The sequence below is a fragment of the Aphelocoma coerulescens genome, chromosome 2, assembly GCF_041296385.1.
Source record: "Aphelocoma coerulescens isolate FSJ_1873_10779 chromosome 2, UR_Acoe_1.0, whole genome shotgun sequence".
Taxonomy (NCBI): Eukaryota; Metazoa; Chordata; class Aves; order Passeriformes; family Corvidae; genus Aphelocoma; species Aphelocoma coerulescens.
Window position 1 is genome coordinate 18,330,198 of NC_091015.1, and position 24,391 is coordinate 18,354,588.

General features: G+C 36.6%; 1 protein-coding gene across 6 annotated transcripts in view; it reads left to right on the plus strand.

The window, feature by feature from the left end:
• The window catches only part of PIP4K2A (phosphatidylinositol-5-phosphate 4-kinase type 2 alpha), a 134,242-nt gene that overhangs the window by 60,627 nt on the left and 49,224 nt on the right, over positions 1–24,391 (plus strand). For all 6 annotated transcript variants that reach the window (XM_069006653.1, XM_069006651.1, XM_069006652.1 and 3 more), the window contains 2 exons: positions 20,490–20,587; positions 21,702–21,798. In XM_069006653.1, the coding sequence (XP_068862754.1) occupies positions 20,523–20,587; positions 21,702–21,798 (162 nt within the window). In that variant the 5' untranslated portion in view covers positions 20,490–20,522. The remainder of the gene's footprint in view (positions 1–20,489; positions 20,588–21,701; positions 21,799–24,391) is intronic.

The window sequence follows — 24,391 nt, forward strand, 5'->3', positions numbered from 1 at the left end:
GTTTCTTCAGCACTGCGTATCTGTCTGAACTCCTAAGACTCCAGTCAGAGGTACTTCAAATGTCTTGTCTTTAAAGTATCTGTCCTACCTTGGAGGTTCCACACAGTATTAGGTTGTCTTGAAACTGAATATTGACATCAGCATTCATTCTATTGTGCAAACAATGGTGGCTTTTTTCCCTTCTAGATAAAAGAATTGTTCTTTCTGTTTTAAAGGCTCTGGCTTGTTTTATCATTAATTCAATGTCTTGGTGTGGCATTTCAGAGAGAGAGGAAGGCTACCCACAAAAAACCTGCTGTGAAACTAGTTTAATCTGTTCTGCTTTCTTTGGTTACTGGTGATTCAGCAGAAAACCAAGAGATTATTTTGGAAGAGATCCTGACATGCATTTATAAAAGACGCCATTGAGATGAGTCCCCATTCCTGACTGCTGCGAAGTGTTTGCAAGGAATCTTTCTTGTGACTGTAAACTTCTACTCACTTTTCATAATAACTGCTTGCCCGACTTGATTATGTCTGCAGCCACAGATTTATGTCACACCTGGTCTAAAGCTTCTTGTAGGGCACAATTTGAGAGGGAGGGGGGAGAAGGAAATGAAGATACTTGGATTTAAGTGCTGCTTTGCCCACAGGCAGAGATCTTCACTGGAGCTGTAACACTGGGAGGTGAATGACTACTGTGAACAGAGCGTCCTCCTGATTTGTTCTGGTCCTCTCAAAAAGCAAATCCATCCTGTAATCAATTAATTATTTGCATTGCATGTAGAAACTGTATTTGACTTTCACTGCTGTTGCATTCATCCTTTCCTGATAAGGCAGACTACCACTTCTGGAGGTTGAGTGTGTTGTGATTTTTCCAGAAAAAGAAAAAGTGGATATTTTTAGCACAAGCCTGCTTTCCAGGGTGCTGTTCATCACCATGTTGCTAAATGGCTCCTCACCAATGTGGCAGCAGGTTTTTGCCTCTGTGCTCTTAGGATAAAGGTGTGTTGCTTTTTGTAAGAGTTGCTCTAAGGCCTGTCAGCGCTTTCCAAACGTACAGTTAAGCACCTCCAGTTCATTAACCATTTCTCAGTGCTGCGGCTACAACTAAATATTTTAATTTGAGCAGTGACTGATGATAAGAGCATAGTTTATCCTTGAATGGCAGCACTCTTGCTTTTTAGTAACTTAGATTTCCTAACTAAAAATCTCACAAAATCAGAGTTGATGTGGTTATAGGTTAAATAGTGCACCCAGGATTGTATATTTAAGGTGTTTAGGAGTCTTTCTACAGTGACAGTAGGGGCAAACTAGTGCATGAAATAGAAGGGTTTCACATGGAAATTATATATGCTAATGATTATATACTGATAAAATTAGACTCATTCCACGTGAGGTGGAAAGTCTGGCATGGTTAAGACTTCAAAAAAGAGTAAATAGTTTTTGGTGGTATAAATGTATTTGCTAGTTGCTCTTTCTAGTCTAGGATTATTTTAGCTAATGACTTCTTTTCTTTTTTTCTTTTCCCTACTTGTACTTTTATTAAAAAACAGTTAATAATCTGTGGCTAATTGTAAAATACAACTCTAAAAACATTAGAAAAATACTCAGGAAACATAATATATTTATTTAAAAAGAGAACAGATCTCAAACTAGTTGCAGTATAAATGACTGATAATTCAGACTTGGAGCCAGGAAAATATTTTTTGTCAATAACACTGCATATTTCATGTTGAAATGTGTTGACAAGACACATGCTTATTTATAAAAGTCTCATCAAATTAAGTTTAAGAAACCAAAACTAAAGCTTTGTATTTTTTTTTCTCTTCTTTCCTTTTCTGCCCCCTCCTCAGCCTGCAGTGAGCATTACTGTTAGTTCAAAACACTTGCAGAGGTATAATTCTTGCAGAAGGAGTAGCTGCTCACAGGCTTTCTGCTTGTCGTGTGTCTGGTTTGGGTTTTTTCTCCTAACACCTTTGTACGTACCCTTTGCTGTTTGCTTGTGTGCATTTATACTCTCTGCAAGGTAAAATGTATTTTGCGTGAGAGTCAACAATCTTTGTCCTTGGTCTCCAAAAATTGTTCATACTGCATAATAGTTCCCATAAGTAGGTGCTTTGCAAATATTTGAATAGCAGAGCAGCAGAGGAATGATAAATTAAATCCTCTGTACCTCTACAGCAGCAGATGTCTAGAGCTGAACTGGTCACCCTCAACTCCACGGGGAATTAAAACACCTCTTTCTCTGCACTAAGGACAGTAGATCTTATGGCCTGTTTCAAACACTTGGCCATGGCAGGATCATTCTGGACCCAGTTTATTGTTGACTAGGTCACTGCCGTGGTAAGTTGGTAAGTGCATCTGAGTCTTGTGCTTCGTCTCATGTTATTTCCATTGTCAGTTGAATTCTGCTTAATTAATAGTTGCAAAAACTACTTCTAACTTAAATGATTGCATTGAATCTTAGCAGCTTACAGTTAAATGTTTCAATCAATGTAATTTCTTGTCTTCTTGGGAAGACTAAGGTTTGTTGAAGGAGGATAGAGGAAGGAAAGTGAAGCGAGTGAGAAATTATGTAGGTGTTTGCTGTATTTCCTGTACATCAGGAGTTGTTAAAGGCTGATTTTGGTTGGATCAGATGAAGAAGAGAGAAGGTTAAGAGGGTGTTAACAACTTATTATGAATATTTGAGGTTCTTCTTGGTCACTGTATAGCTGTGAGCTGGGAGCAGGCTCTGGCAGGTTGGATCTTGGATTTGATTTACACTCATGAATGGGAAGTGTTTCATAACAATTGAAACAGCAACCAATCTGACAGGTAAGTAGATGCTAGTGAAGTGTCTCAGGGGTTGTTTTGGGAGTGGGGTGTTTGGGTATTTTTCTAGTAAAAGCACACAAGTAAGCTGCTTTGGAAGTGCCTCCACCTCAGCTAGTGAAGGCCAGATTTGCTTTTGGTTTTACTGCTTGCCCGGAGGCATTAATGTAAGCAGGGCACTTAAGCATACTGTTAAAAAGCACTTTGTGGCCAAATTCAGCCTGTTATTCAAATACATTAGTAGCACAAGGAAAGCAGGCAATCTGTAATTCTTATTAAGGTAAAAAGCAAGTTGCATAAATTTCTTTGTTGAAACAATTTACTTAATGTTTTGAATATTATTTTCCTCTTTTTTGCACCAAATGCTTTCCATATGCTTTTAAAGTGTTAACAATGAAGTGGATGCTTTAAGGATAAATTATACTTGTATTTTCCCCTAGGTTCTATAAAACAACAAATTTGCAGTAATTTGTGAGCTCAGGAACATCTTTCCTTTAAGCACCCGCTTCTCAAAGAATCTACTGTAAAAAAATATTAAAATGACTAATTGTATAAAGATGGGATAGATGCTATTAAAGAGCCACATAAGCATTTCAATAATTTTACTGCAAATGCATTTCTTATCTCTGAGTGGGACCTTAAGTCCTCTGGATGTTTTGCTTCCTCCAGAGCACTTGTTAAAATACAGCTGAAATGTCTGGTGTGTGAGATGGTGTCAGGAGCTAAAAGAGAGGTTATTGCAGTTATACTGGTTTAAAAAATTGTTCTTGTTTTTTTCAAAAACAAACAAACAAACAAAACCTTATAGCTGGTGACAATCTGTGAATTAGCAGTTCTGAAAGGTAAATTGGACAATAGTTGTTTTCATATCACTCTCTCCAGCATTTGCTCTATCAGGAGATTCTTTAAATAGCAAAATTCATGCTTTCTCAAGTTAAAGTTGTTCCTGTTTTATGTCACTGACCTTTTATTACTTTCTTAGGCTCTAAGAGCTGTATATTTTACAGAAAAAACATGGCTTGTACAGTACCAATAGTCAATAGTAAATTAATCATTTAATGCTAACTTATGTCTGTAGTGGATTTTTATTTTGACTGTAATTTAGAGACATCTCAACAACAATTAATGCTATCTCAGTTTGAAAGGTCTGACTTAAACCTTATCTGCAAAAGTTTATTTTTCATGTTCAAACCTCAGTTAGAAATGTTGTCCGTCTAGTTCTTGGAAGCACAGACTTTCCCAAAATTGAACACGAGTCAGTGGGAGCTGTTTCTGTTGCGCTCTCCTGAAAACCAGGTGAGAAGCACTCTAAAGTGGGCACCCAAAAATCTTTGTAAGGTTGGGTGCATCAGCCATCCTTTCAATGGGAATTGGTTCCTCACAAGCCTAGTTGATAGACAAGAGCTGTTTTCTGTTTTCAATTTGTTTGTGAAACTGCACTCATTCCAAAACAGCTTGTACTGTTGGTGAAGTAAGCTACACTCACATGAGGTGAAGTAAGCTACACTGGCAGAGGTGAAGTAAGCTACATGAGGTGAAGTAAGCTACACTGGCAGAGGTGCAATTTTTTTGCTGGCATAAATTAGGCCTGCTTTGTGGTTTACTGATGACATTGTCAAGTGCAGAGCTAGCTCTAACTGCATTACAATCTGAATAAAACAAATTTCCAGATGGTAAACCAAAGTGAAATATGAGAATACAGTATTCTGTATATATGTTTCATGTGTACTAACACTTCAAAAGAAGTAACTCAAATGCCTTCCTGGTTGGTACTAGTCCTTAATTCCACCCAACTGTTGAGGAAATTGGGTTGCTTTCCTTGTGGGATTCATCTGAGCTAGTTGTATTCTCTTTGACATCTTTTATTTCATTAAGAAGACGCTGAGAAACAAAACCTCTGCTTCTTCAGAGAGATGAATTACCTTGATTCTTTGTGAATGCCTATACATTGGTTCCTCTAGAGCCAATTTGCACTGCAGGTGATGTTCAGGAGTCCTTGTGTTGGAGGAAACGGAGGACCTTTCCTCTTAAGTAGTGGGCAGGCATGAACAAGATACGTGTGCTTGCTTTTATGTCTTTCAGCCCTGTGTCTGGTAAGCACAATCGCTGCTGTGGTTGGAGAGATCGCAGTACGACAGCGTCTGTTTATCCATCATTCAGTATTTTAAGAGATTAGTACAAGGCTATTCTTAGCACTGGCAGATAGATGGTATGTTATTCTAGAATGTGTATTTATTTAATGTTTTCTTTAATGGTATGTGTTAGTATTTGAGGTCACTTGAACTAGCCATGGCTGTATGAGTCATTTTTATCCCATTGGATTTAGACATTGTGGTCCAAAACATTTTTTTTTACCCTTTTTTTCTTTTTTTTTTTCTATTTTCCAGTGGTGTTTTTCCCCCCCTCTGGGATTATGACCCTATAAGAACAACATATTCCTCATGTTGTGCCAAGTGCAGCTCTGAAAATTGGCTTTAGTTGATCTGTCTTGCCTTCTGGGCTTATCTACTACTAGACAGTAGAGGTGGGAGGGAGACAATACAGGGAGCCTGAAGACAAGATGATGTCCTTACAGTGCTGGCAGCCTTGCTGTGTTTGAAGGCTGCAAAGATGTCTTCAGTCTAAGGGAAACAGAGATGAGAATTGGAAAGATAATCTTCCTAGCCAGAAGTTCGGCAGAGCTTTTGGTTTCACTGCTGTTTGAATTCAAGTTTTAAAGTTTGTGATACAAAGTTTGTTGGCTGATAAAGAGTTTATTGTCATAACTGCTTCTGTAAGCCTAGGCAGAGATGGTGTGCTTCACTATTTGTCGCTTCAAACTTTAAAAAGAAAAACTTAACACTAGGTTTGTAGAACTTCAGAATCATTGGAGTAAATGATTTTTTCCTTAATATCTGGCTGTCCAAGAAAGGATACATTTGTCTTGCATTTGATAAATATGCAAAAATTTTTTACAAGTCATCTCTTATATTCAGACAGTATATTTACCTGGGAAAGATATGTAAATATTGAAAACTTGTCATACAGAATTGAATTAAAGAAGGACAATATTTAAAGACGAAAAGAAACCTAATGTTTTTCTTTTAAGTGATGTATACTTTTTCAGTCTTGTTGATGCTTAGGCATAGCAGTTCTTAGCCAAGAATTGAGGATTATTCTATTTTCTTGATGACTGCTTAGCAATTGTACATATCCTTGCTGTGAACAGATGAAATTCTGTTTACTTGGGCATCAGAGAAATCTCATCCATTCAGGTTCCAAAAGGTAGCATGAGACAAAAAAAAACATGTCAAACCAGGCTCTTCTTAAGTGACTCTGAGCAGACTTGTGAATTCTAAAGCAGAAGTTTAAATGAAGCTTAAATTGATAAGCAACTGATTGATATTGATATGTAATTGATTTTAATTCTGTTTTGTATTTGTATTTAATGAAGTTAGCACTATCTTTCTAAGTAGGAAAGTCCACTGTGTGCCAGTCTCCTCTGAAGATTCTTGACAGTGGGCTGGCAGGCAAGAGTTTTGTTTTTTAAGAGAGATCCTTTTTTAAATCCCCTTTGTCAAGCTCCATCTGATAAATTGCAAAGCAATGCACTAAACCAGCATTCTTTTTCCTAAGTTAAATAAAGCAACCTTAAATATCCTGGATACACAAACTGGAAAATAAGTTAATCAAACCAAGTTTTATACTTGACATCATAATATTTTTTTTAAACAAAGGAAGTATTATCTGAAGACTATAATCAGTTCAACTCACAAACATGCTTTAAGATTTCAAAACTAGATCTCTTCTTCCATAACACTTTTTAATTAGGGGGCCAGAAAAGGCAACCAAGTCTTTTTTTGCTATTTTGACTCCCAGTTGGTTTCTCAACTCTGAATGACCTATCTGTTCAACTTCGTTAGCAGAAAGGAAGAAAATATTCTGTTTGCATCTGAAAAACAAGTTAGTTACCTAAAACTGGTTTTGCAGTTCAGCAAACTTGGGGTTTTCTAACTACTTAAATGTTGGCAGCAAAATCAAATGTCAAAATAGAGGTTTAGTCATTAGTTCTGGTTACTGTTATCTTTCATTTGTCATATGTTTTACAAGGTATTGAAGTTAAAATTTCGTTTAAATTTCAAAGTACATTTTTTGGATGAATTTTTATTCACTTTGTAATAATCACATCTCAGACTGCAGGCAGCACTCCCAACTTGAGGGGCTTTAGCTCATAGTCCAAACACTTTAAGCTGAGGAATTGCAAAAGGAAGCATTTTCTCTGCTGCCTCTGTTTCCCTGCCACCTTGCAGTTAGCAGGTTTGGCAAGTCATCCAAATGAACAAAAAATCCTTTTTTTGGCAGGTTTAGTTTGGGTTTTCGCTCTGCTTTGTCACACAACTGACCACACACCTGTGTAGGTCAGAAGGGGAAAATTTTCAGTGCAAAAGCAGGCAAAAATAGGGCAGATCTAAAGTGTAACTTTTATGGGGATAGTGGCAACACTGACTTGTTTGAAGCATGGGCCTTTGTATGTTTTTCTGAGAACATCTGTGGCTCACTGAGCCTGTTTTCTTCTCAAAAGCTTTCTTGTAACACGTGTCTCTTCTAGATTTCCTGGAAGTGCCCCAGTATTAACTGCATATTTTTAGTCAAATTTGTACAAAATCATAAATGCTTTCATAAATAATGGGGAGGGATCAAATGCAAGAAATAAAAGCCTGAGCTTACTTGAAGTAGATACTTTTAATCCATCCTGGGTTTTTTATGTTTCCTGATGGATTAAAAGCGACGAGCACAGTCCTTAACTTGCTGCATGTGAGCTTCCCTCTGACTCCTTATGGCTTAGAGGGCTGACACCTCACACCTGACCCTACAGCCCCTTCATTTTTCTGCTTCTGTAGAAATTAATAGTAGAAATCAGTGGCTGTGTTGTCATTAGTGCAGGTTACTGTTACTTCTCATTTTATGATGTATTCTACAAAGGTATGGCCGCTTGTGGTCTCAGTCGTCTTAAGAAAAATGCCAGTGTCTTTTATTGTGAGTTTCTTTCAAAAAAAAAAAAAAAAAGCTTTTCAGATCTTTATATCTAAATGAAAACTAAGGGCAGTATTTCCTTTTTAACACAGCTTTTCAGAAAATATTTCTCAGACTGAAAGTGGAAAAATGAGTGTGTGTGCACAGAGGAACGTGGAGGGCATGAGGGTGCACATTCCAAATCATTGCCTGTGCTGGTGCAGTGATGCAAAGCAGCTGTGAGTTGAATTAACTGGCCCTTGTGCTGTGCAGGCAGCCTGCTCCTGTCTCTGGTCCCAAAAATACTGCTTGGTTTGATACCATGTAGCTTCAGGTCTTCAAAAGTGTAATGTTGTGCTCACTGTGGGTGCATTATTCAGAACTCTTAATTTTGTAATTTTTTTTTTTTTAATTTGCATTGGAGAATTTCCTGTATTCAGATTAGCATTAATGGTTGAAAATGTGTGTTGGTAGCTCAGGGCTTTTTTTATTAAATTATTTATGTGTATATGTAAGATATGCATGTATGTATATGAAATTCTTGCTTAAGGGGTAAATTAAATCATTAAATGCTTTGAATTTGGATTTTCACGTAAGGAAATAATCAGAAAGCTAGACTTTTTCCTCATACTGTTCATTAGCAATACATAACCTGAGTCAAGTGTCAGTGATAGAGAGTTTCTGTGGGGTGGTTCTGCTCTCTGAGTCTTGGAAATGTGTTTCCTGAGTTCAGGAGAGGAAATGAGTGGCAGCTGATCAAATACTGTCACCAACCATCTCATCATGGGAAATGCTTTTTGACTGGATTTGGAGCAGTGTTACCATGGCCAGCATAATAGAAACTGCTGCAGAAAACCTCGTGTCATTACAGTTTGGTTTTGTCTTTACAGTTTGAAGTGATGTTTTGTTGTTGCCGTGCTTACTGAATGACAAAGTTAGGCAATTTCTGTTTGATCTCCTTTCAGAGGTACTGTGGCACTGGTGCATGTTCAGATTAACAGCACTAAAACCACTGGGGTTGCTCTTTATTTATGGGCTATAAAAAGTAAAAATAGAAAGCAGATTTATGTCATCTTGCCTATTGAACATGTCCTATTGTCCCCCTAAGCTTATGAAATCCTCTGATCGCAAAATTCTGACCTGTAAACTGAGGAAAAAGGTTGTGCAATTATATTATGTTGCTTTTAACAAATTACATTTTATTTCATACCAAGGGATAAAGAAGATATTTACCTTGAGTTGTATAATTATCTCAACTCCCAATTTTGTTGGACTAGGAGGGTAACAGGACTTGGGAGCCAATGAGCTCCTGGTGGGTCTGCTCCACCCTCCCCTTACACCCCTCCTCTTATGCAGGGCTGGGAAGGCTTTCTGGGGTTTTGAAATAACGTGCAGTAATTTAAATACTTGGCCTTCAGCAAAATGAATATTGCAGTTGTTATATCTGGGCAGTTAACATCTCACAAGTAATGATAATAAATTAATGAAATTTTGTATATAGAATTACTGCCAAAATAAATTGAGATTCTGTGAGGAAAAAGGATGTCCAGAGCAGAAGCAAAACAGCTCATTATAACCCCACCAGGATACTGGTCTTTCCCAAACACTGAAAAAGTGGCATGTCGACTCGTTGCTTCAGTAGCCAGGAGCTGCAGAGTATATATATCTGAATGAATGTGTATTTTAATGTCTGTGGGAAGGGGAGATTGTGTGTTTAGAAACTGTACATAGGATAAGTCAGTGAGCACGAGGTGGACAGGAAAGTGCTGAAACAACCTCTAAACAATCCCAGATACCTGTTCTGAGCTTCCTACTCAGCTTGGGCTCTTTTTGGTTTCCTTGGGACTTAAGGTCTTTCATGTCTCCTCCCAGATGTCATATTGTCTTGACTAGCAAGAGCTTCTGCTTTTGCCTTGACAGCATTTTCATAAACAAAGCCTGTACAGTGGCTTCATGCAGCAATAACTGTCTGGATGGCACTCTGTTACGAATGAGTGTTTGAGATCGCTTAAAAAATCATCAGCAAGGGTATCAGCAAAAGCCAGATTTAATATTAAGCGACAGTATGACAAAGTTCATTGGCAAGATTCACTCTACCACTTACAGGACAGTTAAGGCACAACAAGGGAAAACAAGCAACAACAAAACCAAACAAAATCCAGGCAATCAAAACAGAAATGAACTGACAACTATCTAGGGGTGTGTGTTTAGATGCTTGTGATAAAAGAGCAGTGAGGCCAAGGGTGGCCTAAAACATCCCTTAACAGCACTCAAGCTTAATGGTACTTTAACTTATACCTTAAACCTAATAATTTAACAAAGGAACAACACTTAATTTATACCTAACTTAAACTTAATTTATAACTTAACCATGACAATTTAACAGAGGAATAACACTTAATAGCATTTAACCTAACTGTAACTTTGAAGTTATACATAGCAACTTAGCAACAGATCAATACTTAGCAGTATTTAAGTAAGGTTAAGTTGTAAGTCACAAGCTTACTTACAGGCCTAACTCACTTCAATATCCAAGGTACTTAAACATCTAAGAAAGCAGCATTTCTCTCAGATTTGCTGTAGCATATGCGTATGTGCATGCACACAGATCTAGAGAGTCAGTGCAAACTAGGTACCTGTGAAAAATTCCCCTCAGAGGTCAGTGAAATACTTGCTTTGAATGCCCTGCGTCTCCTGATGGGTGAAGGATTGAGCCTCAAGGAATGGGGCTATAAGTCCAGGACTCATTGTTCGGCAATCCTCCCAGTTTGGCAAACATGAGAGTTCACTGGCTCTGAGAGGCCCCACTCAGAGGGAGATCACTGGTTGCAGCCCAGAAGAGCTCAAAGGACTCATTTTGGACCACTGCTTATAGGGTTTCAAGCGAGTGGGCTTTAGTCATAACAATGTTTCATCCTGAGCACGCTTTGGGTCGGCACTTTCTTTGAAAGTGTGAAAACAGGAACATTATGCCATTCAGGTAAAAAATTTCCAAGGCTATTCCTAAGGAAAACAGGAGCTCATCAGAGTTCCTGGGAGCAGACTGTTTCTGATAAGCTTGGGAAGAGCTGAACCCAGGTGCTGTTTTCAAGGCTGAGGCCTAAGGAGCATTTCTCAGAGCTGTGTGGCCTGGAAAGGGGGTGGAAGGGAATGCACCACCACACATCCTGATAAAACCTGGAAAGCTGAAAACCCTCACAGGTCACTACAGACCTGTTAGCCCAACCTCAGAAATTACACTACTTTGAAGTAAATGATTTTATGGTAAATCTGAGAGGAATACAGTGCAACCAAGGTGCATCATAGAGGTGTATGGAGGGATTTCTCTAAAGCGAGGAAATGCAAGTCTTACCCATTTGGACATCTAGGAAAGTATTTTGCATAGTGCTTACATGTGAAGTTATTACTTTTCCTGAAGGATGTAGGTTGAGGCTGGAAAAAAAAGGCTCATTTAGCTGCAGGCTAAGACATGCTGGCAGAGCAAGTTCTGTCCCTTGTGCTCTCCAGTTGCTATGTTGGTCCATGCTACCGAGAGCAACTGCTGCACCACTTTACAGAGTGCAGAAATATGGGTAGTTTGACCTTCGTGTACTTCCAGTGTCACTCTTGGTCAGTTAATTAACTTTTAAAATTAGATTTCTATCATGCAAATAGTATTGCTGCTGTTTGCAGAAAATTTGCCTCACAGCTCCAGCCTTCCCCTAATGGATAGTCAGAAATGGCCAGAAGGAATCATGTTTTAATGTCATCTTTTCACAAGTCAACAGTTTTCTAAATAATAACATATTTGTGAGGTTGGAAATATGACAGCACATTAAAGCTCCTTCACAATTGGTCTTCCTCCTTCTTTAATACTGTTGCTACTAGTAATAATAGTAATAATGTGAAATGCATTACCTTCCTTATAGCAGCGTAAAAATAGGCAAAAAATTGCCTTTTCTACATTTATTATAACTTGTGAAAAATAATGAGGCCCATCTGATGCCTTAAATTGTTGGTTTATGGCATTTGTTCTGCATACTTCCCAGTTTGTTTTTCTTAGGCAGGATGCTCTTAAAGCCTTGCTTTTTATTAAGCAGCCAAGTATTATATGCAAAAATGGTTCCTTGGGTTTCTTTTCCCATTATACTTTGCCTTTCTTTGTTGAAGAGAATTTTTTTTTTTATTTTCATTTTTGAGTTACAGCATTCAGGTAAGGCTACAGCATTTCCATGTTTGTTCAACTGCTTCCTGGAATTTTGTTTAATTTCATGGACTCATTTTTCCTATTTAGAAATATTATACTTGAAAAATATAGTCTTCAAAGCTGTTATGAGATGAGCATTATTTAATAGACTCCTTTAGGTTTGTTTTCTGGTTGGTTGGTGAGTTTGGTTTTTCTCCACAACTGAGTAACATGATTAATGGAATATAAGTGTAATTTTATTTCATTTTGTTCTTCCTTGTTGAATTCTACTAGAATCCCCAATAAATAGACAATTAAAAAACTTAGCAGCACATCTATCTGTGAGTTGTATATTTTACTTTGTATATAGAATTGAACTTATCTTCTTTAAACCTTTCCCTATGTCATAATAAGCACTTGGTGCCTCCTAGCATCTTCTTTTTAGTCATTCTCTTGTGAAGCTTTTAGGACAAAGCCAAGTGAACTAAAAGTTTATCTGTTGCCAGATAAGCATTTTGTTTTTTAATTAGAAAAATACAGACCAGATGGCTATCAGACCTTGTGACAAGTGTGTGTATTTTAAATCAGTATTCCAAACAGTAATTGAGGATGCCTATTGCTGTGAAAGATTGTGAAAGTGCATTGACTTCCCAGCATAAATTTAAGTTTCAAGAGAACGACTTGATATTTTTGCTCAAAAAATAAAATGTTCTTTTATCAGTTTTGTGGCAAGCCCACTAGCTAATAGCTTGCAAATTATTGTCTGAGCTGTGTCCCTTGCCATCTTGTCGTCTTAACAATTGCATTTGCAAACAAGAATGAGCTCATGTGTAAAGCATGCCTCACAACTCATCCAAATATGAAGAGCTTACAGTGCTTTACAATTTTCTTTTGGCTTGAGATTGGATTTTATTTTTGTGTGCTATTTGCTACTAGAAGTGTTTAGCTTGTCAAAAATCTCCACTACAAATAAGTTATGTTTCTATTATTCTATTTCCCATTTCATTAATGGGCATAATATATTTGTACATATTATGACATTTGACCTATCTTTTAGGAGAATGAGGGATTATCATGGCAGACATTATATCTGAGCTGCTTAATTTATTTTTGGCCTTTGATTATTTGGCACATTATGAGGTGTTAATTTTTGCACTTATTGAAATGTGTAAGGAGATTCATGGTAACTTTAACCAAATCTGTAGAAATATGACTTTACGCTTGTCTGACAGTATACAGCAGCTGTTCTGGATATTCTAGACTGTGCAAATGTCCAAGACACTTGAAAGACTTAAAAGCTTGCTTCAAAACAGTTGTGACAGGAATGTGATTTCAGTGCTTTTGTTATAGATTCTTTAAACCCTGCCGCTCCAAACTCTCTGAACAGGAGTGATAACAAAGCTATAAAACTCTTTGTCTGGATTTTTGGATCCTGATACTCTAAATTTAAAAACAAACATGAATGCTCTTTGAAAACGATTTTTTTTCCCCTGTTTTAGGACTGTATTTGGTATGTCACAATATCCTGTTCAGAGCTTTCTTGAGTATGTCGCAATATCCTGTTTTCCATATGGATGCATGTACTACAGACCTTCCCTGCCTAAACAGATCCTTTTGCTGTGAAAAACAGCAGCTAAGAAGTCTTATGAAAATACCTGGGGTCTGCTGTGAAATTTTTTGTTTGCTTGTTTTAATTCAAAGGCAGACTATAAGATTTCAGAAAGGTCTTGCTGTTCTTTTTGATAAAAAGTAAAAGCTGTAATTGAGGTGTTAATTTCTCAGTATTGCTAAATATGATATGTATTTAATACTTTTTCAGAGTATTTCAGATATTCTGTGGTTAGTACTTTAGGAAAAGTATGTGTTAAGGCAGTTTGGGATACTTTTGGTTCAGTTGGGCCTACTTTTCTAGTATTAAATTATTGAATTTCACTGAAAGCCAAAAATCTAATTACAGGCATCACCTGAACTGTAAAAACACAAAGCTGCTCTGGTAATTTGTTCTGTAAAACATTTGTTCTGTAAGACATGTAAAACTTAGATTCTTTTATGTAGCTGCCTATTACCTGGCAAAAAGGTGGTTTAAGTTGGTTTTTTTGAATTTTCTTCTCTTCATGAACCTTAAATTGAAATTATTCTAAAGACTCAGAGAAGGTTAAATGCTTTACCCTCTGTTTTTCTTAGTCATATAATTGCATTAATTTCAGAACTTGACTCTGAATAGGTAACTGGAAATTCCTTATACAGAAGTTTTTTTATGCCTTCTAAAGTCTAGCGCATTGTGAAATTAAAAAAGAAAAAGCCAGTATAGTTTTTACCTTGCAGGGTACTGGGGGGGAGGTAGGGGAAAGAGATGAAGTTTTGTGTGATTGAAATGATGAAAACCTCATTTAAAACAAATTAAGGAGTATTTTGCTGAACTGATTTATTTCTCTGCAGCAGAACTTAGCTTAACCTTTTATTTCTCTTGCAAGAATGGGTTTGAGTGTAATTTAAACTGTCAAATGACATTTATCAAATGATGGTTTTGCCCTGTAACAGGCAAATGTCTTCCACAAAATTGATTAGCTGCTGACCTCATCCACCCTTTTCAGACCCTTCAAGGTAGATTTCAAAGAGTTGTAAAATAATCACTTCGCTTGCAGTTTATACTTCAGCACAAGGCGTTTACTGTCCTGGTAGCAATACCTCAGTGTGTTCCACATCTGGGAAGGAGAGGATGTAAATGCCTGCCGATAGCTCTGCCTGTCACCACTCGGCCTGTTGTGCTTAACCTAAACCTCTACTCCTTACAAAATAGGAACAGCTTTGGAAATGGCTTTTTACAGGACAATAGAATGAATAAGTTTAAGAAACTTTATCTTCTAGGTGATTGTGCTCTAGTGATCAGGAAAATACTCTGTTTCGTAAGATCTACAGGGTGTTCAGTATCAAGAAGGTGCTGGAAGAATGAGAAATAATAATCTCCTAAATGTAAAGTTTTATACCCAAAGACTTTTCCTCCCTTGTGTTGTTACTCTGCAGCCTTGTTGTGTAAGACCAATCCATTAGAAGCCCAATAGGCTTGTTTTCATAAGCATTAATCTACCAGTAAATGAATTAACTGTGCCATTGAGGAAGTCTGTGGCCTGTTCAAAATGGTGACTTTGTGTCTGAACCAAAAATATTGTTTGATATTTTTTCTCTTCAGATTTCTGTGCGAGTTTCTTTGCCAAAGAAGCTGTGATGCAGAAAGTAGAACCATGAACATAAAAATCTCAGAACTGCTGGTGGTGTTAAAAGTTCAGTTCTGTTTTTAGATCCCAATAATTTCTTTCTTCCGAAGTCTCCACCACTCCCACTTCTTCCAAAATCAGTGTTTAAAAATACACAAATTTGTGAAAAATGAACTTGACTTTCTCTTAGAGTAACAAACCAGTTGTAGCTTGTTTGTCTCAGATGATGAGACTGCTGTGAATTAGCTTTCAGTACAGAAATAGAGCTGGGAGATAAACAGCTGAAAAGAAAGTAGCACTTCCACAACTTCTGCCACATCCAGCATCAGGAGCAGCAGGGATTTTCCTGTGTGTGAAACTGCCAAGAGCTGTAACTGCGATTGAGACGTTTTATCAGGCTGTTCGGTGTGAAAACACCTCATCCCTCCATAGTTTCAGCGAGTCTGGCGGGCTGATATGTTAAATTAAAAGGAAACAGTATCTATGCTGTATACTAAAGCTGCAACATTAAACGTGAAAAACTCCATAGAGGCTGGAGGTTTTAAATAATAAGAGGGTTTCAAAAGAAACCGCTAGGCATTGCTAAGTAATCTCAGTGTGATTTGTGGTCTATGGGGATTAAATTTTGGACATTGTGCATGGCTTCTTTGGGTTTTTTATGGGGTTGTTTTTCGTTGGTTGGTCGGTCAGTTGGTTGATTTGGGTTTTTTAATGAGTAATACCAGCTGTAATGTGTTACATAGGTTTCTTGCTATAGGATCATAGCAATAGGCATCAGCTTGTATCTGTTGGAGAACAGGATTATTGTTCTGACTCCTCTAGCTAAACATGTAATATATGCTGTAAATTGCCTTTATTATATGCTGTTTAAATATCTCATTGTCTGCTTTGCATACAAGCAATTTATTGCTGCTTATGTTCTGACAGAATGAAAACTAATGCTTAATTATGCATTGCCTTAGTAATGTGGTGTTTAAGGTGAATGTATCTGAATTAAATAAGGGCCATTAATAATGCCTAGCAATTTATGATATATTCATTGCTTGATTTCAAATCATATAAATTAGAGAAGCTTATTTGAAATGTCACCAATATAAGATGGCTTTGTGGGAACACCTCTCTGTGTGCTAATTTCAGAATCATTACCAGCTGAGTCTTACTATTTATTCAATGTCCAGTAGGCTTTTATTATTCCCTTATTTGCAGTTTAATTACACCCTCTGTTTTCCTGACAGTGTGAATTCAATCCTAAACCTGCAGGAGCAAAATGAGTTGCAATCAGTCGTTTTTTGCCTGAAAGCTTCTTTTTGCTGTGGCTGCCTCCCCTGACCGAGCAACCACTCTGAGCCACATTTTTTTCGTATGTGTGTTTAAAGGGGCAATGGCAGTCTAAGGCTTTTAAAATTCTTCTGTCTTAAAGCTTGTAAGTTGTTGGGAGATGTTTCCAACTCACATAACCACCTGTGTTTATACTAATATCACTGAGATACTGAATTAATTACTTAAAGGAAGGTTTCTGGGTTGCTTATTAATATTGTGAGTGCATGAGTTTACAAATGTTATTAATGCACAAGGTGTTTATACATAATATGCATGGTTACTGTGCAACTAAAATTTTAGTCATTCATATTTAAAATAGTACATTCTCTAAGGCTGTTATATGGGATTTAAATTCCTCAAAGATACAGTGAGTGTTGTCCATTTCAAAAAGGACAAACTGCAGCAAAATTTTGCATTGGCAACAATAATTCAAGGCAGTTAAAGGATGCAGGTTGCAGGACTAAAAGAATTTTCCTTTTCAGTATGATGCACATGCATTTATTATAGAGATGCTTTAAATGTGGGTTCTCAGAAGTAATTGTAGTTAAATGAGTGTTTGTCCAGTGAGCTCTTTTTGCTTCATTTATGCTTTGCAATTATCTCTTGTGGGAAATTGTTTCTTGCTTATGATTTTATTACATTCAAAAGCACTCCTTAGAGGAAAATGGGTATTTCTTAGGTAATTATTACAGCTATTGTTACACAGTTTCTGTTGTAATTGGGAGTACTGAACTTTCATCCTTGCACACACATCTCATTTGCTATTGCTAAGGGAAATAGTGAATATGCTATATATAGTAAATATAACTGTATTTAATGGGTAACAAACTTGTCAAAGGTATCACATGCATCTTAACACATTTTCTGTTGTGCTTAACTTTCAAACTCAGAAAAAGAAGCAAAATACTCATTTGAGATAAGTTGGCAGACTCAAAATGTTTTCTTTGCATTTCATATTGTGTCTTTCAGATGTGACTATTTCTTCACACAGTGATGGCGAAGTAGAGAATTGATCCCTCTGACCTTTCCCCTTTTCTTTTAGCTCTTCAAGAGCCTTTGGGGGGGGGGGAGAGGGGTGTCATGGATATTGTTTCTTCTCCCTCCCCCCCACAATGTGGTTCCAGTTTCCACCAAGATCTAATGACACGGGTATTCCGTTCTGTCTTGTGTGCATTTTCCAGTCTGGCCTCATCAAATTTATCCAAAAATGTGCTATTGCACAAAGAACCAGACCTTATACTTGAAAGGTATACATTAATTTTAAAAGGTTTAAATTAATTAATGGCCTGTACTGCTGGGATATGCCATTACTCAGCTGGTGTGCTATAACAAAGGTCATCTCTACTGTGTGTTCATCACCTGCTTTTTTTATTTTCCCATTCTGCTAGAAAGGAATTCCCAAAAATATTAGAGAAATTACTTCTACTTACCCCAGAGTTGGATGAATCTTTAAAAAGCACCCTGAAAAATTCACTCCTCCTGTAAAAAAAACCCAAACTGTCAAACCTTTTGTTAGTATGCATTTTTCTGCTTGACTGGGGAGTGGGGAAGAGTATACATTCACATCTTGGAGGGAACTTCGTAGGAGAAGTATTTGGGAATTTTTTCCTAAAATCAAGGAATCCCCAAAGTGTGCACATACCAAGGCTTTTTCCTTCCACTGTGTAGATGATGCTTATAAGGCCTACAGGCACAAGTAAAACTGTGCCATTATACAGCACAAATTTAAATATCCACAGCATGAAAGCTAATATATAGATGTATGCAGAGAAACTTTATATCAGCAAATTAAGAAAGCGAGTACACATAAAAATTTGATCAATGCAGTTTTGTTAATCTAAAATGTAAATTTGCAAGTGAACTTTCTGTTGTTGTAGATAGTTGAAGATATTTGAATTCAGCATTTTTTGACAGTATTCAGCAGAAGTTGTTCTTGGGATCACTTTGATCTGGATTGTGTATGCATGTAGGTTTCTGCTACTCTTCGTTCAAGTGTGAAATTTGTTGTGTGATCTGGCAATCTGAAAAAGATGGTAATTCTGTAAAAACAAATTCAGAATTTCATATCTCTGTAATGTGTCTACATGTCCCTAGTTTTATTTGTACAGCAGCTAGACTGGTTCTGCAGACTTGTGGCTTCAGGGTGAGATCGATGTGCGGTGGTATCAACTTCAGTAAAGAGCATGTATGTTGGATGTAGTGATTTTTCAATCAGTGTTTTGTTATTTTGTTATATTTAATGATGTGCCATCATGATTTGTTAGGCTTGTACAGCTGTGTTTTCAAAAATTTATTGGAGTTTCCTCTTTCTCTCCCTTTGGAGTGGGAAAAGAGTGTTCTCCCTACAACTCCAAGGAGTGGAGCACTTTGAGCTTATCCCAGACATCTTTCTCTTTCCTTTCTCTGCTCTGGTTATAGCTGCCATGCTTCTATCTAGAACTTTTCAGGGCTTTCCAAAGGAGTGTTCTGTAAAATTCAACAGATCTTAGCAGTTTTCATGTAGGTTGCAAGGATCTGAATGATAAAAATTGAGACATGGCAGGGAACAGTACTGGCACTTTAAAGTATTGAAAGGTAAGGAGACCACCTGACCTGCCTGCCTGTGTTGGTTTCTTTCTTCTGCTTAAGAGCTAGAAGACTCTTCACTCTTTGCTTATTTTGTTTAACTTCAGTTCTGCTAAAGGTCATACTTGCAGGGAGTGCAGTTTTTTTTCCTCCAGTATTTTTAACCTATAGCTGCTTCAGTGACAGTTTCTCCAAAAGCTTTTCTTAAGCAGGGTAGAATTTACCAGCAATTAACATCTTCCTAGTTGAAAAATAGTGGATAAGCAGTGCTAGAGAGTAGAGGAGCACACCTGTGTTGCTACATCCAGCCCCAGTATGCATTTCCATTAATAGAGAGTGGGGCTTCCCTCTAAACCATGTAGAAAACTGCTGAGAAAAAATGTGCTCTGTGTGAGCAAAAGGATTTGACTGGGTAAATTGAGATGCATGACCAGGGTGTAGAGTGCCATAAAAACATGGATAAAACGTGTCATGGGTATTTTGTGACTGTTGTTGTAATGAGTATCTCATTCCTGGTTTGGAAGGACCACTGCAAGCTTAAGAATTCTCTGTCTTATATTTATCATGATTTAGTTAAACTTAAGTAAAGTAAAGGTAGATTAATACATGCAATACTAAAAATGTGCCAACAAACTAGGTCATGGTAAAGTTGTCCACATTTTATAATAGCGATGTGGTCAGAAGTACATTAGAAATGTAAGTGGAAAAATCCTAATCTGGAGAATACTGACCATGCTCATTTCAAAGCTAGAAAGAGGAGGTGGTCCACATAAATGTAAGAAAATAAGGAAAACCTTGGGACTTGCATGCACATCTATTTCTAAGCAAAAATTTACCTATTTAAATGGTTTGGCCAACTTGAACAATCAAAGAAATGCCTGAATACTGTGACTTACGAAAACTTGTCTGAGTTTTGCACTAGTGTAAGCAACAAACCCCTGCTTGTTGAGCTGAAAGTAAGTGCATTCATGTGGATGTGAAATTTCACTTTGTTTTCTATAAACAGTTCAAGATGCAGGTGTGTAAGATTACTTCATAAGTTGCAGGGGTAAACAGTCATTGGAAATAAAGAAGTTGAATCATCTTTGGAAAGCACAGCTTGACTGACAAAACAAGAACAATGTGTTGGTATAGGAGGCCATTTTGCTGACATTGTCGTTGACCTTCCATAAAAAATATACTCCAGGTGTGCTTTCAAGCACTTTTTTTGTTTCTGAAACAAGTATAAATATGGAATGCTGTTTCTTTTCTTCCAAAGTGTCACTCTTGAGATAGTATTTGATCTGGAAAGAATAAAACTGCTTTTGCATTCTTTCATTACTTGCATTCACTCCTGGGACATATACACAAGAAATAGTAGACTTTCAGAATTAAGACACATATATGTAGCATCTTCACAAAGACATCAGCAACTAAATATATTCTGTTTTCTCTAGATCAATGAACTGAGCCATGTTCAAATCCCTGTTATGTTGATGCCAGATGATTTCAAAGCCTACTCAAAGATAAAGGTGGACAATCACCTTTTCAACAAGTAAGTACAAGTAACAATTTTGTGTAGAAGTGGATAGTGGCAGTGATATTTTTATGAAGTACTATGAACTCTGTTATTTTTCAGTGCATGGGACTGAAGTTTTGATGATTAAGTTAATCCTGAGATAAACATAACCATCTGTGCTGTTCTAAAAAGCAACAGCAAAGGCTGCTGGGTAGAATTTTTCCTCCATATGGTTTATTATTGCCTTATGAGTATCTTAGATATTGAAGGTGATCCTTTCTTGGTGTGATTATTTATGGCTGATATAAGCATTTATTTGTGAATTTTTAAAAACATAAATTCATGTGCACGTGCTCTTTATTAAGGGTAGTATTTGAATAAGAATGAGAATCTAAAGGATATATCAAATATGAACAATGTTCAGCTTTTTATTTTCCATAATACAAAATCATACCAATCGTATAGAAGCTTCGAAAGTATTAAGGTCATTTAATGTAGTATCTATTGTCTCTTAAAAATAAAATGTCCCATGAGCAGTATGTACAGACGTATAAAACTGTTAGTATTGGTTTGTGTATAACCTGAATTTTTTTCAAGAATATATGTGGAAAAGAAAAATTCTGCTACTTTGGATCTTCTGCTCTGTGACAAAGGTCAAAATAACTTTTCTCTTGTACAAGTCTAAAATGAACACTAGGATATTAAAACTAGTTCTGTACTGAACAAGTCAAATTTTCTTGAAGTTTTGTCACTGTTATTACTTTTTGATGTCACAGATGGTATAGTAATTCTTGTATAATCCAATCTAATATTTCACCTTTGAAGTAAGTTTAGGGCAGTGGGAAAGCACTCTCTTCTGCTTTTGAGTCCATGTTTCAGAATTGTCAAAATACAATTTGTGTTCATTTCATCGTTGTTGTAGTTCCTTAGCTACAACATAATGATGTTATAGCAAGCTAATAAACATTCATTAAACATTGTGAAGGAAAACAAAATAACCCAATCCCATTGAAAAAAGGAAAGCATTAGAAGAGATTGTAAGAGGATTGTTACCCTCAGCTTTCTATGAACAGCATTGAGACAAAATTCTCTAGAGTTACTTATTATATATGCACAATAATGAAGTTGAAATGGTTTCATCTTCTTTCAGAGAAAACATGCCAAGTCATTTCAAATTTAAGGAATATTGTCCAATGGTTTTCCGCAATCTAAGAGAAAGATTTGGAATTGATGATCAAGACTTTCAGGTAAGTTCTCTTTGAAAAAGCCTAAACTGGCAAAATAAATGTTTCTGTTTTACCTCTTGGCTTGCCCAAGCTGTCTTCTGGTTCCTTCTGCCATATTTAATCCTCTGTGTTTCCCATTAGAGTACCTCCATATAAGCCACGTTATTGAAGTTGCAGGGTAATATCTCTTGCAATAAGGAGGAAAAATAATGTCTGGACACTACTGACAAGAGATTCTATACTCAGCTGAGTCACTTCAGTTGCTTCAGTGGTCTGTCTGTATGAGATGTGGTTTCTGAAATGACCACAGATTTTTTTTTTGCTTTTTATTTGGTTTTTTTTTCCCCCCCCCTCCTGCTCTTTTTGGTTAGAAGAGTGACCTGTGGCCTGCCAGCTTCATCCTGCTTCATCATGTCTTATTTTCTTGTTGTTAAGAGGATAAAGCAGATACTGCAAACCAAGAAATTGCTCTAGATTTGGCAGGGTTGTTCCATGCAGTCAGAGTTTCTTTCTGCCTTTGCAAAAGAAAGTCCTTGAACTCTGCTTCAGCCTCATTTGCCAGTTCTTACTGACAGTTCCCTTTTCCATTAACAGTTCCTAATGCACAGCGTTTCAGTCACAGAGATAATTCCTTCTGCAGTCACACTGCAAGGTGTCCTGTCCTAAAGAATACTTGCTGTGTAACCCAGTACTACTTCTTCTCATGCTCTTTTAAACTATTTTGGTGTGAGCTGCAGTTGTATTTATAATGTCACTAAGATACATTAAAGAATTTTTAAGAAATGGTTTAAACTAAACAAATATTACAAAATGCATTTGTACAGTAACGCTCCCATTCTTGCTAATGGAGCAAGCTAAATGTTGCAGCCAGAACCTATATCTGAGTCCTTCAACAATCCTTTTTACCAATTTTCCCCTTTTCAATATCAAACAATGTGTTAGAAATGTGTAGGTGGGTTAAAACGTGCAGGGACATAGATGGAGATTAGATTATGGACCTCACCATACAGCCACTGTAACCTTGCTAAGACATTTTGCCAGTCAGGGGAGAAGAGGATTGTTGGTTTATTTTGGTGGAGCTGTCATGATTGTATTCCACAATTTTTTATTATCCTGTTTGTGAAGAACTGTTTAAAAGGAAATGCACCAAGACTGAGGCCAGCAGTTTAAACAGGTATATCAAATTACATCCCTGGTTCAGTTCTGCTCATGGACCCAGGAGGATCCTATTGTTTGAGAAGTTACTTGATCCCTTTATATGAAGATTTCATTTTTCTTGACAAAGGAAAAGGATGAGTGTCAAAGAAGGAAGACATGTGATTGCTCTTAAAATTGTGATGTCAACTTAATGCTTGCTATCTTTAGAACATGGGCTTTTGACATTACTAGACAATGGAAGTCACAGTTCAGTAAATATGTTGGAAGACTTAAGATGCTATAGTGAGTTAAAACTGGCAGACTTGGCATAATCAAAAATGCTGCATTCCACAGCACTGTGAAATGTTTCCATCTGCACTGTTGTTCTGCAACAGAAATTCCTGTTGTAACTATGTTATAGTGCTGTTTGGATTTATTAATGATAACAGTGATAAAACGGCATTAAAGAACTGTCACTGGATAAACTGTCCATATTTTCAGATTAAAACCAAAAATACTTCTTTGTAGCTATGTGTTGTGGGTTTTTGGTAATGTAACCAATCAACCATCCAAAATAAGAACAAGTAACTACATCCTGGTTTTTGATACAAAAAAATTATGTATTAGAAAAAAATTTTAATGTTACTTAGTATTTAAAGTGTATTTAGTGAAAAACAGAAGATAATGAATATTAGTTTTAACCTAAGGGAAGACAATGTTTGCCTTCACTATTGTTTTTCTCCTCAGCCCAAGCAATTTATCACTCTGAATTTTGTTTCTACTGGACTAATCTGATTAAAAAGAAACTAAATTAAGTGCTCAAAGTATTAATGTATTTTGAACTCACTTCCAAAATTAAATTATTTTTACAGAACTAAACATAAAAAAAATTTGTGTCACCCCATGTGCAAGATAGGGATTATCCCTATTAAAAGTAGAAGTTGCTTTCATTTTAATGTTACAGTCTCTGTGATTTAAAAAGGGAATCTAATTTTGACAAAAGGAGTTTCAGTATATGTACTTATTTTCAGATAATCTTCATCTTCAAGGAAGTTATTCCAATTATTATTGGTTAAAATGATTATCTTAGAATCAAACCTGAAATTGAAAAGTTCTTTGCGGTGTAGAAGTGAAGGCAAGCTTATGGAAGAAATATTAAGTTACTTTCTCTGGATAGTTTTTCTTATATAATGGTTTTCAGGAACGGAGTCCTAGTCAATTGTGAACAATGTCATTGCTATTACTGAGCCAGAAAGGATCGGTTAAGATAAATAAACTCAATTACCTTGTTCATTAGTCAGACACATCAGTCACAGTCTCAAAAAACATTCTTTTTAAATGCCTTCATTTTCAGAGTGTTCTGCTGATATCCTTGATGAGTTGTTCCAGAGGGCAAATAGTCTTTCCTTATGAGTAAACACTAAAAAAACCCAAAAAACTACTCATGAAAAATATTGGTAGCATATGCTCTAAGTAG